The 17,500-nt window shown below is 42.5% G+C and overlaps 1 protein-coding gene across 1 annotated transcript; it reads left to right on the top strand.

Moving 5' to 3' along the window:
- Positions 1-5,748: 5,748 nt before the first annotated feature.
- On the top strand, positions 5,749-17,446 carry LOC134450474 (stomatin-like). The gene is made up of 7 exons (XM_063200319.1): positions 5,749-5,835; positions 10,664-10,776; positions 11,341-11,413; positions 12,611-12,693; positions 12,967-13,170; positions 14,539-14,673; positions 16,165-17,446. The coding sequence occupies exons 1-7, from the start codon at positions 5,772-5,774 to the stop codon at positions 16,354-16,356; spliced, it is 864 nt and encodes a 287-aa protein (XP_063056389.1). The 5' UTR covers positions 5,749-5,771; the 3' UTR covers positions 16,357-17,446.
- Positions 17,447-17,500: the final 54 nt, after the last annotated feature.

Genomic DNA, 17,500 nt, shown 5'->3' with positions numbered 1-17,500 from the left:
ACGAATTACACAATTCTCAGTGAAATGGTTGCCCTCTCCAAAACATGTCAGCATGATATCATTTTGTAAGTCATTATATGCAGTAAGTAGTCTACACAATTGTCAAACAAGAATTTCATTAAACAGTAAATTCATGATGACAGTGTAAAACAGGCCAGATAATATTGTAACTTTACTAGTTTGTAGGAAATAATTTTACAACAGTGTACATTACAGTTTTCTCTGTTATTCGGCTAATTTCTTGACATTTCTTCAAACGACACTCAGTTTTGAGAAATTGCTTGTTGTTTTGGGATATGTCCATGTTATTTTGACAATGTTATCTCTGTTTTTAGAAATGAGCCAAACCAATGAGAAACCTGTAATACAGTTTTTCTCGATTGGTTTGGCTAATTTCTCAAAACTGAGATGACATTCTCAAAACAACACGGACAAATCCCCAAACCAACTTACAATTTCCCACAACAGAATGGCATTTTTCATTGCTTTCATCAAATTTCAAATGCTTTGTACATGTCTCAAATGTTTAGTACATCTCGGCAGATGGCTATATACAAGTACCCTACAGTTGACACATTGAGCATACATTTAGCACATTTTCCAAATAAATTGACCTGTCTTATCTAAACGAATTAGACAATTCTCAGTCTAATGGTTGCCCTCTCCAAAACATGTCAGCATGATTTCATTGTGTGAGTCATCATATGCAAAGTAGTCTACACAATTGTCAAAACAGTCAAGGACATAATATTTTAAGAATTTCTTTAGTGTAAACAGTAAATTCATGACAGTGTTCAACAGGCCAGATGGTATTGTAACTTTACTATTTAGTAGAAAATAATTTTACAACCGTGTATACTACAGTTTCCTCTGGTATTTGGCTAATTTCTTGACATTTTTCAAACGGCATTCTGTGGAAGGAATTTAGTTTCAACACACGGGTAAACTGTTTTTGGAGTGATATGAGCAAGTGATGAGGATCCATGGCGTTATGCTGAACCATCCAGTTTATTTTGACAGAGGGACTAAATGAATGCAAATGAGCCAAAGCAATTGAGAAGGATCTATGCCATTTTTATGGTACTGACTATTTATGTGGGAGAGAGTTTAGTGCTGATGCAAGAATGAGCTGTTTTGGGAGGTATATGACACTTTCCTAGTTATCTGAACTGTTGTGCAGAAGTGTAAGAATGTTTGGCCAAATGACCCAATCATCTCAGTTTCAAGAAATTAGCCAAACCAATCGGGAAAAAAACGTAACAATGTGACACTATAAAGTCTCACTTCCAGCACCCAAAAGATCCACACTGGAGAGCAGGAATTTCTAACCACAGCAAATCATATTGTCATGACCGACCCCGACCTCGTATTACGGGGTCATAAGGTGGGTAGAGTTATGGTAGCGATGCAGGGCATCTGGCATACTGGCCATTTTCCCGGTGGGCCGACAGTCCTCAGGGGCCAGTGCTGTTGTTGTTTTTTTCTGTTATTGTTGTTAAGTGTTGTTAAGTTCTGTCCTTTAGAAAGCAGCCCTCAATTTAGATTAGGCAGCCCATGGGTCTGCTACTGTTTAATATAGACATCGGACTGAGCTAGTCATAATATCGTGGAAAATCAGGGGGCTGTTATGTGTGAGGGGGGCTGGACTATGTCGAAATGCCCAGGCTGTTTTTCGATCTCAGTCCAGCCCTGCAGGGATGTCCTTGTGTGGTCAACAACACAGTTTGATGCTTCTAGTTACAGCTTAACAATGTATGTGGGAGAGGCAGAGCCCCCACCCCCACCCCAAACACACACACACACCTGCATGCACGCACATACACACACATTACACACTATAGGTCTATATCTCCCCTTCCCACTGTGCCCCTTGTCCCACCTCCTAGTCACATGGTGCACTTTGGTTGGGCTCAGCTCCAGATATGATACAGGCGTGTGGAAAGGTCAGTGAAAAGAAAGGCACTATCGTTTCCATATACATTTGTACACCATCGGAAAGAGGGCATAAAGAAGCGTGGCTTAAGGGGCCATAACACTTAGAGTCTCATTTAGCGGCATGCATGAAATGTGATCTTGCCGCCATTATAGCAGATAACAGCACAGCTCTTGGCCAATACCGTACCAAGGCCTGTCACAATCAGGCCAGCAAACTAAGGCCCTCAGCTGAAAGGGGGGCCCTGGTAATGATTGGTTATGGCCTTTATTCAAATGACAGCAATGACATCTTTGTGAGAAAGCCTTAAACTTATACCTCAAATAAACCCTAAATTCAGTGACTGAAAAGTGCAATGATACCGCTATCAGAATCCCTCTGGGGCCCTTCCCCAATTATATGGAGAGAAGAAAGGGGCCCCAAGTCCCTCTTTGCCTAGGGCCCCCCACATACCTTGAGACGGCCCTGACCATAACCTTCCCAACCTGAAGGGAGGGGCCTGGCTCAGAGCGTCGTAGTGATATAGTCATAGTCATGTGCTCCCATGTTTTCCTAAGGTGGGGTTAAGGTTCAGGATGGAACACTAAGCGTTTGCCACAGTTCTTTTGTTTCCACAATTGACTTTCCGAGGGAAGATGACCAAACCAGAGGAATTTTCCGATTGGAAAATATTGATCATCATGGAAGAGTGCCAATCTGTCAGGTGCCTTATGGGCACACAAGCACACACACACACACACACACACACACACACACACACACACACACACACACACACACACACACACACACACACACACACACACACACACACACACACCAGTCGATAGAGTCTCTTATCTCCAGCCAGGAATTTATAGATATTTGACTTTTTCTGTCTGTGTAAATTTACTGAATCAATATTCTACTAAAAAACATAGTTAATATCGAGAGCCAAAATTGTCAAATTGTCAAAACATAACAGAGATTTGATGAAAAAATTATACAGTGATTACAAATCATAACTCATGTCCACTCAATATACTGTACATTTCTTAAAAAAAAACGAAAAACAAAAAAACAGTCTTTTTTTGACAGTGAAGCGTGACAGGAATTGAGTGTGGAGAGAGAGATAGGGTAGAGTTGGGAAATGGCCCAGACCGAATTCGAACCTGGGTGCCCCTGGGCTTGCAAACCCATAATAGGGGGGCTTAGCACGTTGTGCCACACACTGTGCACCCCCGCCCATATAGGCTACAGTAGGCTACATTTCTATTAGCATGAGTTCCATGGACCACATGTCTAGATCAAGAGCCTCCGTCTGCTATTTGAGAACAGGCAGCTTCTCCAGGCCAACAGACGTCTGATGTAACTGTCTGCTCATGAGCGAGGGATACTGTAACAGACTTCTGTTCTGTCTTTGTTTTGTAAAACATTTTTAATGATAAAGTCGTAATCTGTCAATTAAGAATCTTCGTAATGTCATTGCAATGTTGTTATGATGCAGTGGAGTATTTTCAGCAATGAGTGAGTGGGCCTGCTCCGCTCATCTGTGCAAAGAGGCTATCCAACCTTTTTAGTCACATCTGCCATAGAATTAAGTGTCCATGGAAATCTGTTCTTAAGAGGGGGACAAAAATCTGAATTTATACCTATCAAGTGATAATAAAAAAGGTATCTTACTGATATCGATTATTATTATCATTATCATACAAAAATATATATTTGCCCCCAGGCAATAGGTGATTTTTCATCAGGTGCTGCACATGCTTCATAATGCTACTCACTTTCCCATGCATGATGCACAACACATTTTCAATGTCCACACACCATCTGAATTAGTTTTCATGCCCGTCAAATATGTTGGGGTTCATTTTGTTGACAAAATGAAATTATGAAATATTTATTCTCTCACGCCTTTTTTTCTCCTTTCTATCTGGATGTGTGAATGTTTAATATTCCCTTACAATATCCCTCCACTAAACATAGGCTTACGTGCGGAAAGGTCATCTCCTTATCCTTCTGGGTTATTGCTGTTATCAGACTGAGGGGTGCGAGTGCGTGCGCGTGCCCGCGCATGTGTGTGGATAGATAATCATATCTAATTGCAGGTGAAGAGGTGCAGGACTGCGCAACCAATTTCTGGCATACTGTAAATGAAGCATGTGACAGTCATGGGACAGATAATCAGATGACTGCTGTCTGCTGGCCCAGATCTAGTCTAGTTATGTGGCCATTTTCAGACATCATGTTCTAATAATTTATTTTACTTTTTTTCATGAAACATTAATGAGATGTCATGATATCCTTCACCTAACCTACTGGAACGGGTAAAATGAAATACACGTAGAGCCACATTCTTTAAGAAAAAAAAGTTATTCAGAGTTAACAGTCAAAAATGACTGGCCTAACAATAGAAATGTCTAAATTCCCTATCCCGCAATGGTGAAGAATCTTTAAGAAAATATCTCTCTGCTGGAAAAGATGCAAATTAAGAAAATGTACAAGTCAAAGATATCGCTATTGTGTGTGCACAGGTGCGGGCATGCACGCACACAGGCACGCAGACGGGACAAAATAATCTGAAAGGGTCCTCTTCTCAATACATACTGTAGGCCTACAATGGGGTAGCCTACCAATTATGGGCGCTCATTTTCCCTGAGCCCAGGACACCTCACCTGTGTGTGTGTTTGTGTGTGTGTGTGTGCGTGTCCGTGTCCGTGTGCGTGCATGCGTATGTGTGTGTGTGTGTGTGTGTGTGTTTGTGTGTGTGTGCATGCATGGGGCAAAATCAAAATCTGGGACCAAGTCGCGGACCAAACTCAATTTACCTCCGCCAAGGAGGTTATGTTTTGATCGCGTTTGTTTGTGTGTTTGTCTGTCTGTCAGCAGGATAACTGAAAAAGTCAGATATTGTTGTCAGAGTTGTGTTGGAATTAAATGAGAAAAGTGATTCAATTTTGGTGGTGATCTGGATCACAATTCGGATGCAGGAATTAAAAAAAAAGATTTTTCACCATTGCGGGATAGGGCAAATTTGTCATCCAGTTTCTAACTACACAAACAAAAAGGCAGAAATAAATTAATAAATTGGGGTGTAATTAGGGTGTGACATAGTCAAATATTCTATCAAGCAGCTTCCTTGGTGGAGATCTGCACTGTCTGAGTGCATTTATAGTTACTCATGAAATGGACTGAACTCACCTATCGGCAATACTTCAAGCTTCAAGCAGAAAAACTTCACAAACACTCCCATCATACTGTATATGATTGTTCAAATGCGCCTGAACATATTTTGTTGTTCTGTAGCCTATATATGTATGAAAGAATCACTACTGATGAACTTTACTTTAAATCATTGCCTTATAGATTTATTCAAACCCTAAGAAGCTTTTGCCCAATCTTTCAGCATAATTCGGCTCAAGTGGTAGAGGAGGCTGTTAGGCAACCACAAGGTTGCAGGTTTGAGCCTCGCTCTGCCTGACCCCATCGATGTGTCCTTGAGCAAGACCCCAAATTGCTCCTAGTGGCTGTGTGTGTGTGTGTGTGTGTGTGTGTGTGTGTGTGTGTGTGTGTGTGTGTGTGTGTGTGCGTGTGTGTGTGTGTGTGTGTGTGTGTGTGTGTGTGTGTGTGTGTGTGTGTGTGTGTGTGTGTGTGTGTCTGTCTGTCTGTGCATGGAGGGGAGGACCATTGCCTGATAACGGAATCTGACGCACTGCAATTGTGGGCGTGCAGCTTTTCCTGCAGTGCCTTTAAATGTTTGGCAGGTGAAGTGTGTTTAATTGTACCTCCACCAGCACGTGAACACACCTGCGCACCTGTACTTAACCCCTCCCTTCAGCAACTCTACCTGCACTTTATGGAAATGGATAACAGGAGCAGCAGCAAGAGACGAGCGAGTGGCAGCAATGCCGATCTACTGGGTAATTCACTTTTCATTTCATTTCCAATTTTATGCTCTACCTTTCTGCATCTCTGTGTAAAGCGGTGTCTGTGTATTGGTGTGTGGAAAAGGCAGCATGATTCATCCTTGTGTTTTAACTCTCTACCTTTCTACATGTGTGCCTCTGTATTTTGTGTGTGTGACTCTGCCTATGTGTGTGTATAGGTTTCTGCGTGAAAAGGTTTTGTTTACTAGTTATGTACCAGTCTTTGCCAGCGGCCCTAAGTCAAGTCTCAGATAGGAGTTAGCCAAACGTTAACTAAGAGACGCTGAAGTGGCCAAAGGTGAACTGGTTCCTGTTAAATAAAACAACGTCATCATTATAGTAGATGGAGTCGCTCTGCGTGGCACTGTAAACAGAAAACATGGCAAAATATATGAAGTCATTACATCTCCACTCCTATTTAGACCATTTAACACTAGCAACAGTGATCATACAGTATGTGAGTGGAACAGGAAGCCTTATCTGTGTACTTTGTGAATGGCAGTTGGAGGTGGCACAGCTGTGAAAGAGTGCTGGACAGACCAAGCATCTGTTCCCCAAGGTAATAGCCTACCTTAGAGAATAGCTCCTATTTCAACACTCGCAGACTACAGCTTAAACGGACACAGACACACATACAAACTCACACACACGCACACAAGTGTGTGTGTGTCTTTGTCCATGCGTGCTCTCTGTGTGTTGGTGTGTGTTGTTGTGTTACCCACCATGGTTTAAGGTTACCAAGCTTGAGCCCAAACACATGACATGACATGTGACTGACCGCCATACAAACATTTCCACAGAGTGCCAGTCAGATGAATGTGGATGGCAACCTTTACTGGTCGCTAATGAAGCTTTCAGGGAATTGTTTGTGTGTGTGTGTGTGTGCGTGCGTGCGTGCGTGCGTGCGTGCGCGCGTGTGCGTGCACGCGCGCACGCACGCGTGTGTGTGTGTCTGTTTGTGTGTGCGTCTGTTTGTGTGTGCGTGTGTGTGTGTGTGTGTGTGTGCACTCGTGTGGCTAGGAGGCAGGAGCCGAGGGAGAGGGGTGTGGCTATTTTTCCATAGTGACACTGTTGTCAATGACACAGCAGGCCTCTTTATGATGTTATTACGGGCACATCTTGCTGCACATCTTGCAACAGGCTTGAAGGACTCACACACACACACACACACACACACACACACACCCACGCACACACACACACCCACGCACACCCACGCACAAACAGATGGCCTTCTAGCAGTTGTGTCAGGTCCATTACAGGAACAAAAAAAAACAAGACAATAAATTCTGAATGCAAATTTCTTAATCAAGCTGTTATGAATTACATTTAGTCATATGGCTCTGCTCAGAGGGATCTCCTGGTTTTCCTTGAACACTAAGGAACACAGAGATATTTAGGGGACAGCAGCATAGGGAATGCTCACCCCAATTTAAGATTAGGAGAGCAAAAAATTCCCCCATGAACCGAGCAGATTCATGTTTGTGCGTGTGTATGTGCATGCACACACATAAGTGGTATTGCTTGTATGTGTATATGTGCATGTTCATATACCATTTCTCTTTGCTTTTAACACTAACCAGTGCTGTTTACATTTATGCAGGGGTGTATGAAGTAGAAGTAGAAGTACTCTTACTGACGTAATTACAACACATGACAGAGTCGCAGCGGCCCCGGAGTACTAAACTTTTTATTAGCTTCTGCTGCTACTAAGTATTGTACCCAAAACACAATTTCGTTGCCTTTTTGACAATGACAATAAATTCTTTGAATCTTTGAATCTTTGAATCTTGAATGATCTTGCATTTATACACCAGTCATACCACTGGCCTAGCTAATGAGGTAAATCCACTGTAAGAGTACTTGTACTTCTCCTCTGGCATTAGATACTGCCCATTCACAAGTTTTATTTTATGAGTATCTTGCACCAACATCAATTTAAAGCATTCTTAAAAAATGTACACTTTTCATATATAAAAAGGTGGATCTTTTCCGTGTCCGCCATTTTGTATTTGAAGTGCACTTTGGTCAGACCACTAGTACATATTAATGACAAGATCAAATTTGGGAATGGGCAGCGTAGTTGCAATGGACATAGTTTGTTGCGATATCTTCTCTGGCCACTACACGGCACCTTTAACATTCATGTGCATGTGGAGGGGGGTGGGGGGGAGTGCAACAGTGGCCTAGTGGTTAAGGAGATGGGCTTTATAGATCAGAGGGTTGCAGGGTTCGAATCCCACCCTTCCACTCCCTACGTACCTCACTCCATGACCCATCCACTCCCTACGTACCTCACCTGCAAAACAATTGCCCATACTGGGACAAATAAAGGCTACTACTACTACGTACCTCACTCCATGGCTTTCTCAAGGGCACCTTACCCCACACTGCTGACTGTAATCAATACCCTGAAAGAATGATTGCTATCTAATGTGTGTGTGTGTGTGTGTGTGTGTGTGTGTGTGTGTGTGTGTGTGTGTGTGTGTGTGTGTGTGTGTGTGTGTGTGTGTGTGTGTGTGTGTGTGTGTGTGTGTGTGTGTGTGTGTGTGTAATTTTTCGTCAGCTTTTTTTGATTTAGTCTTAGTCTTAGTCACAATGACGAAAATCAATTTTAGTCTTAGTCATATTTTAGTCATTGCCTTCCCAATTTAGTCTTAGTCTTAGTCAAAATGACGAAAATCAATTTTAGTCATAGTCAAATTTTAGTCATTTTAGTCAACATTTCAAATTTTAGTCAACATTTCAATTTTTAGTCATTTTAGTCAATATTGTGTAAAATAAATAACCTACAATGGCTATTGGTATTTCACAAAGTATTACTAATATTGCCTATTGCAGCAAATATTCACCTTGTTACTTGGTCATTTTCCACCAAAACCCAAATCAGTAATTTCAACATCATAGAGCAGTGGTTCCCAACCTATGGGTCGGGACCCCCCTTATGGGTCGCCAAAGATCCAACGGGGGTCGCGGAGCCCTCTTGATTTTAAGGGGTTTCGTTTTAAATATATATAGCCCATGTTGAATAAAAGACAAAGCATTTAACTAATAAATGCATAGACGCAAAAAATTGTAAGTGCTACATTAAACATTTATTCTATATTTGACCAAAGACGAATTGAGAGTTAAAATAACTAAAATAAGTTATCGCAGGAAACGGAGGGCATCTTGTGACTCCGTCTCGTGCGGGCGCTCGCGTGGTTGGGTCACTGAAGCTTATAATAGTAAAAACATGGGTCCCTTAAGAAAAAGGTTGGGAACCACTGTCATAGAGCAAAAGAGCATCACACACACACACACACACACACACATCCAGGTGCAGGCTGCGCGCGCGCTCTCTCTCTCTCTCTCTCTCTCTCTCTCTCTCTCTCGTGCATTAGAAGCTGCTGCATATTATATTTCATTTTGAGTTTGATCACGGAGGAAGCTACATGCTCTTCTTCACCTGACCGCGGGACTTACAGCCTGCAGATTGCCGGCAGTGGGAAGACCAGACATCCCAAGTCTGCATGAAGTTCAAGAAGTCTCCCTGATAGTGGCTTCCCGATGACCACGAGTCAGATAAAATACTGCTGATGTTAGACTATGCAAGTTTCGGTTTTTGTTTTCAATAGGCAATGCGAGCAGAGAACGATATGACTCGTGCGGCATGTGTGGAATATGCTTAAATAGATTGCGCGAGCCCACTTCGTATGCCCTGCAAAAGTCCCAGGAAAAATAGTTAGGCAGGGGTATGCAGACTGGACGATAGAAAGGACACGCACATACAAATATTTAAACACGAATGCTGTTTTGTTTGTCGGGGGTGTCGAGGCTCGATAAGCATGACATGGAAAGAGTTTTTGGAACTTAGGAAGACGCTGAAGACGCACGGAAATGCTGTCGACTTCCTTGGGTCTTTTAGCGTTGCTCTCGACGAGAACAAGTTTCAAATCTCAACAGTTTAAAACTCCTTAACGATCGCCCATCCATTGATTCTTTTCAAAACTAGACTACAGTAGCCGTGCCTCTGTTACTGTAGACAGGCCAACTTTCCCCCTGCTGGCGCGCGCTCCCGCGGTGACTGATTTAAATAAATTCACAAATCCGACCTTCATGATTTGCTTGCTGCCTACTCATATGGTTAAACAACAAATATAGCAAACATTACAAAAAAAGAACAGACAACGAACGCCGGGCTAAGACAGCCTATGTGAAAAGGAGAATAGTGGAAGCTCGAGGAGGTTTAGAATGACAGTGTCAGAGGAGGATTGGCCGACTGTCATTACCTACTGCAGAAACACATGTCTTCGTCATAGATAAGAGGGTTGTTGAACATGTTTCAAAATGAACACTTCTCTCAACGTCGGCTATTTTTTCTCTTTCTCTGGGAATGTTTTAGAACCTAAACTCAACTTAAATGGACTCACTGAACTACTAGGCTACAGAACTACTGACTGAGCCGCGTCATGCATTGGCTGCCAGCAGATACAAGCGAGGCAACACAGCGTGAGCGCGCAATCACCTATGAAGTTCAAGACACTTAGGCCTATATTACAATTACAAATTACAAATTAATTATAAATAATTATATGTTTTTAATGTCCATTCGTCCATGGCTTGTAAATTTCGTCTCGTCTTAGTCTCCTTGACGAAAATATTTTTTTATTTTCGTCATATATTGATTTGCTTGAGGCAATTTTTAGTGCGTCATCGTCTCGTCATCGTCAAGGGAAAAAGGGGCGTTGACGAAATATTTTCGTCATCGTCGTGGTTGACGAAATTAACACTGGTGTGTGTGTGTGTGTGTGTGTGTGTGTGTGTGCCCCTCCGTCTACAGACGATGAGGAGAATGTGGGTCTGGGCTGCTGTGGCTGGACGCTGGTCATCCTGTCAGCCTTCTTCGCCCTGCTGCCCTGCTTCTGGATCATCTCCGTCTTCATCTGCCCCAAGGTACTGTGCCTGTGTGTGTGTGTGTGTGCGTGCGTGCGTGCGTGCGTGCATGTGTGTGTGTGTGAAAGACAGAGAGGACAGAGAGCTATCATACACAGACAGAGACAGAGAGCTATCATACATAGACAGATGTGCGCACACACATGCATGCATGCACACACACACATACACGCACAGACACATACACGCACGGACAAAGACACATGTATGCTTGTATCCACACACTCTCGCTTCCCCCCATTTCTCTCTCTCTCTCTCTCTCTCTCTCTCTCTCTCTCTCTCTCTCTCTCTCTCTCTCTCTCTCTCCTCTCTCTCTCTCTCTCTCTCTCTCTCTCTCTCTCTCTCTCTCTCTCTCTCTCTCTCTCTCTCTCTCTCTCTCTCTCTCTCTCTCTCTCTCTCTCACACACACACACACACACACACACACACACACACACACACACAGACACACAGTTGACACTTCACTATTTTCTATTTCCTGACAAATGAAGATATATTGAGAACATAGGATAGAAGATATAAAGAGGTATTGAATGTGTAGGCTAAACATGTGCTGCATTGCAGGTTGTGAAAGAATATGAGCGGGCTGTCATATTCCGACTCGGACGTATCGTGGACAAGAAGCCCAAAGGACCTGGTGAGTTACCACAACACCCACCCTCAATGTTTCAAATATTCATTCACTTGAGCTCTAAAACTCAAGACAAGTTCATCCGTAGCCATAGGAAGTATTGGTACAATACAGGCAGTGACCTGCTGAGTTAGCAGCACACTTCCTGAACCTTTCAAATATTCACTCCCTTCACTCAAGACGAGTTAGGTGTGTAAGTTACATGTAATCCAGAGTAGAGTAGAGTAGAAGAGTTGAGTAGAGTAAACTTATTGATCCCCTGGGGGAAATTAAGGTGTCAAGTAGCTTACACGTAACACACACAAAGAACCTTGCAAGACAGGCAGACGTGTATGGCACACAAACCATACAAACATAAACACAAAGTGAGAGAAGACGGAGAAGAAAGAAATAAACATAGTCCAAACATGGTGCAAACATACAGTATCCTGAAAGGACGATTTCTGTAGCCTATAGCACACAGAGTAGGCTGCATAAGCTGTTATGCAGAATCCACCACCCCATCTGGTGGCAAGGTTGTATATCACAATGAGAAATGCAAAAGAATGGTCCTGCATGTGGTGCTGCATATACTGTATGTAATTTCAAAATGGCAGCAATGGCAATGGCAAAATCTTCAACAACTTTGGGCATTCAGAGGGCATTAAAGGATACATTACAAAGTAGTATTTGCAGTAGTATAATATGGGTATAGTTAACTATTACTGAGCAAATACTTACTGCTACGGTATGGATGAAAAAAAACTTTGTCAATAAAAATCTCAACATATTGCGACTTTAAAGGGACACTGTGTGAGATTTTTAGTTGTTTATTTCCAGAATTCATGCTGCCCATTCACTAATGTTACCTTTTTCATGAGTACTTACCACCACCATCAAATTCTAAGTATTCATTATGACTGGAAAAATTGCACTTTTCATACATGAAAAGGGGGATCTTCTCCATGGTCCGCCATTTTGAATTTCCAAAAATAGCCATTTTTAGCTGCAAAGATGACTCTACAGTACTTGGACTTTACTAGAAAATATTTGTTTATTACTTAGTAAACTTTCATGTAAATATCAAATTTGGCGATAGCCAACCCACTTTCAATGAGCAGCATAGTTGCAGTACCTTTTTTGACCATTTCCTGCACAGTGTCCCTTTAAAGGTGGAATAGCCTTAATATAGTTGTAGCTAATATCTGTCCATCCAATCTACAGGCATATTCTTCATTCTTCCGTGCACTGACGACATTGTGAAGGTGGATTTGAGAACCGTCTCCTTTGACATTCCCCCACAAGAGGTATGATGGAAATTCCTGATTGACAGCTAAGTCACCATATATGCCATAAGCATAATAGCAAAGATAATCCATATAAGTCTAAAAGGTTTGTGTATTAAAACATGAGGCTGACGTTGCGCCTGGCAACACAGGGAAAATGTTGTAGTGTTAATTCAACACTCTGGACCAAAAACACTCTAGAAAATGATAAAATTGACTCTCTAAGTGTTGAATTAACACTACAAAATGTATATAATCTCTCCTGATCTAACTTTGCCTGTGCGCCTTGTGAAGGTCTTAACGAAGGACTCGGTGACCGTGGCCGTGGACGGAGTGGTTTACTTCCGGGTCAGCGACCCCATCAAGTCTGTTGCCAATGTGTCCAACGCAGACTTTGCCACGCGGCTGCTGGCTCAGACCACCCTCAGGAACATGCTCGGAACCAAGAACTTGGCAGAGGTCCTGTCCGACCGAGAAGCCATCGCCCACGGAATGCAGGTGAGCACAGTTACAGTACTGCTGCCATCTGGGCCGCTGACCGCTTTGGCTGGGCCAGGCCCGGGACAAAGTTATAAGAGAGTGCCCCCTCCCCCGGGTCAATACATAATTGTAATGGGGACTCAATTCTGGGCCCACTCTCTCCCTGGGTCTGGGGCAACTTATGCCTATGTCCAGCACAGTTGCACCATGACCATTGCACAAACGCGTTTCGGCATCTGCCTTCTCCAGTGTGCCAGTGCCAGTGCACACTGAAGAAGGCACACGTTGAAACGCGTTTGTGTAATAAAAACACAGGCTATGCAAGGTGCTGCCTCCTTCTTAAAAAACTGAGTTGAATATTTGGGCCAGCACCCTCACATTTTAAATAATTAACAATGACGCCTGCACCAAGCGGAAAATCATCATAATTATGACAATGACATATTGATTCGATATTTAATCATTGCGGAATTTAAATGACTTCTGCAACACATACAGTATTAGTATGTTTACATCCAAAATTGGTTTGCAGCCATTCTAGAACACCATGTGAATTTCTGTTGCTCACAAGAAGTGACCGGACTCCTTACAGAGTGACACAAAACACAAGAATTATGAGGCTGTTGCCACTGATCAGTGTTGCCAGATTGGGCTGGTTCCCGCCCAACTGGGCTGCTTAGGATGGCCGTGTGCGGGAAAAAATGGCATTTATCAGAAAAACCCGCCCAATTTTTGCCATAGAAATCAATACAGTTGGGCGGGATTTTGTGCTCCTAGGCGGGTTTTGAGCATTTTTTGGGCTGGAAATCATCAGCCTCATCTGGCAACCCTGCCATTGATCTGTTATTAAATTCGCAAGTCTGTTATTCAGAAAAAACAGACCTGCAAACGTTGGGGAGCCCCATTCAAGCGAAGGGCACAATCTTCAGAATGAAGATGGGCAATGAAATTACTTTTTCTATAGGCTAGATGGTATGTTCTATTATGGATTCTCTGGCTGTAGGATAACAGCAGTACTGTGACTGTACTCATTTTCATACCATGGGCGACAAACTTTTAGTCACTAATTCTCGTGTTTTCTACTCCAAACCACATCCAGTGTGTGTGTGTGTGTGTGTGTGTGTGTGTGTGTGTGTGTGTGTGTGTGTGTGTGTGTGTGTGTGTGTGTCTGCGTGTGTCTGCGTGTGTCTGCGTGTGTCTGCGTGTGTCTGCGTGTGTATGGTATGTGTGTGTGTGTGTGCATGTATGCTGGTTTGTATTATATCTAAATCACGTCCATGCATGAAGCACTACGTGAGGCCATACAGGGTGTGGTTTGTGTGGGTGTGCGTTGTGGTGTGAGGCTGTACCATTAACTTAACTAGCGATGCTGGGACTGTGTTTCAGTCCACCCTGGACGAGGCCACGGACCAGTGGGGCATCAAAGTGGAGCGTGTGGAGATTAAGGACGTGAAGCTTCCCCAACAGCTGCAGAGAGCCATGGCCGCCGAGGCAGAGGCCACCCGGGAGGCCAGAGCCAAGGTATACACACGCACACACACACACACACACACACACACACACACACACACGCACGCACGCACGCACGCACGCACGCACGCACGCACGCATGCACGCATGCATGCAGTCAGGCAGGCAGGCATGCACGCACACACACACGCGCACACACACACACACACACACTCACACACACACACACACACACACACACACACACACACACACACACACACACACACACACACACACACACACACACACACGCGCACACACACATACACACACACACACACACACACGGGTCCACTTCTCATTGACATCTAATATCTAGCAAGTTAGTTAAACTCATTCATGTACTTGACATGAGCTTCAAGTTTCAAGTTTCAAGTTTAAGTTTATTTGTCCCCTAAGGGGGAAATTAGGTTTGTAGCAGGTAAAGACATCCAGAACAGACAACAAGACAGGTACCTGGGGTCAACACAGCACAATTAAACACAGACAACACAGAATAAAAAAACAATAAAATAAAACAATATAAAGTGACAGGATAAAAGAAGATACAAAGAGAATAAAATAGATTAAAGGTCAGATCAAACCAAGGAGATTAAAATACCAGTCCAATGAACAAAACAAAAAAATGCAAGGATGCAAAGTGCAGGAGGCAGCATTATCTGTGCAAATTTAGCATTGTAACCTTTAATGAGAAATTATTTTTCTCTGTACACAATAATAGAAATTGTGCAATAGTTTATGCGATAGTTACTGTATCTTGATAACTTGCCCTGCATTCTGTTGATTGCTTAGCCGTCACATGGTGTGTAGACAGTTTTACATTATGGCGTCTCAAGGTTACATGAAGTGTTGTTGATCAGATTGTTGATATAGCCTACAGTGGTGGTTCTACCCATTTGCGGGCCCTTGGCAAATATATAGACATGGGGCATTCTTGAATTATTTTTTGCTGAGGCTGAGAACTCAACCATTGTTTGGGGCTCCTTTAATGGACAGATTTTGCGGGGCCCCGGTCAATGGCTGCCTACTGGTAAAACCGGCTCTGATCAGATTCGCTGGGACCAACACATCTTCAGATAGGGTCCATGTGCCTGAATTGTGGTTTAAATAGCAGGTATGCTTGAACTCAGGAAAGTAGCTTGAGCAAGTACTCTGTGATCAAATACACTCTAGAAGATTCTCTAAGTGTTGAATTAACACTGCATTTTTTTTTACAGTGCATTGGAAAACACACTGATGACGGCTTCAGGCTGACTGTGTAACCAACCTGGACATAATGCATTACACTTTTTATTAGGAAATAGATTGAGCAAGAATTAGTTCAGCCATTTCCAATCAATCTGGTTGCATTGTAGGCAACAAAGTCTCCCCCATGTGCCTGTGCAGAGGTGACTGCTGCAGAGGGAGAGATGAACTTGTTGTGAAGTTAGAAACTAGAGTCCATGTCTTATTGCATTGTGGGTAACGTAGTTTCCTGTATATTTTGCATGTGTGCACTAGGTGATCGCCGCCGAGGGAGAGATGAACGCCTCGCGGGCCCTGAAGGAGGCCTCCCTGGTGATCGCAGAGTCCCCGTCCGCCCTCCAGCTGCGCTACCTGCAGACCCTCAACACCATCGCCGCCGAGAAGAACTCCACCATCATCTTCCCCCTGCCCATGGACATGATGTCACAGTTCATGAACAGGAAGTAGGATGTGATGTCACACTATATAATAAATGCAGTGTGTAAAAAATATATAGTTTAATATCTATATTACTAACATACAGCCCAATTCATATGAACAGGGAAAGGGTGTCACACTAAAATGTCTATATATTATATAACGTAGACTACAATATATATTCATATCATACGTAGGCTACATAATACATACCATATATTTATATATATATTATATTATGTATACCATAGTACACTTACATGTAATTTACATTATAAACAGGAAGCTGGGAATGACACTTTGCAACGAGAAGAGTGATGAGGTGACGAGTTGTTGATATTCTCTTGGATTACACAGAAGATAGGTAGTCGATGTATAGTAATTAGGGGTGGGAATTTAATCGACTGATTAATCGACTGGTTAAATCATTCCTCGTAAAATTTGAACTGAAATGAATCACAGTCTCCATTCCAAGTACAGTGTATTGCAAATCTTGCAAAAAGAGTATAGTACGTAAACACCTTAGCCACTGTGCTCCGAATGGATTCCAGCTTTAGAAAGCATTTACTTTCACCCGACTCGAACCAAAAATATTTAGCAGAATAAGGCTTACATCACCCAATTGTTGATATTTCATGATTGTCACACAAAAAAATTGTTGCTTTTGAGGAAAATGTTATAATTAATGAGAAACTTGATTGTGTTGAAGTACCTGTACCATTGTGAACCCGGATATGTCTCTGCAATATCTGAATGCAATTCATTGTTTACATTAAAATTATGTTTTATACTATATTTGATGATTCATGTATAAATGTACTATGAAGTTATGGAGACAAAAAGCCAAAATCACGGTGCCTTTTATCACTTGTCAATTCATATGTAATATTTCATCTATGAAAATATGTACTGAAATTCTCAGGAATGCCTATAAAGCACTTTCAAAAGGTTAACATTAAAAGATTGTTTTCTATTCAAATAAAATGTGTATTATTTTCATTATTGTCATATAGAAGAAAACATAAGAGTAGCTGTGAATTTGATTGCCGTTATGCATTATGTGTTATGTGGCAGCTCTGTGTATGTCCTAGACGAATTTCCTTCGGGACCAATAAAAGAATCTTGAATCCTACTGGAATAATAAGCTTTCATTTCTGTTCTTAAACCAGAAACC

The sequence above is a fragment of the Engraulis encrasicolus genome, chromosome 6 (assembly GCF_034702125.1).
Source record: "Engraulis encrasicolus isolate BLACKSEA-1 chromosome 6, IST_EnEncr_1.0, whole genome shotgun sequence".
In the NCBI taxonomy this organism is placed as follows: Eukaryota; Metazoa; Chordata; class Actinopteri; order Clupeiformes; family Engraulidae; genus Engraulis; species Engraulis encrasicolus.
The sequence above is the reverse complement of the archived record's forward strand: the minus strand, read 5'-3'. Positions and strand labels throughout refer to the sequence as shown.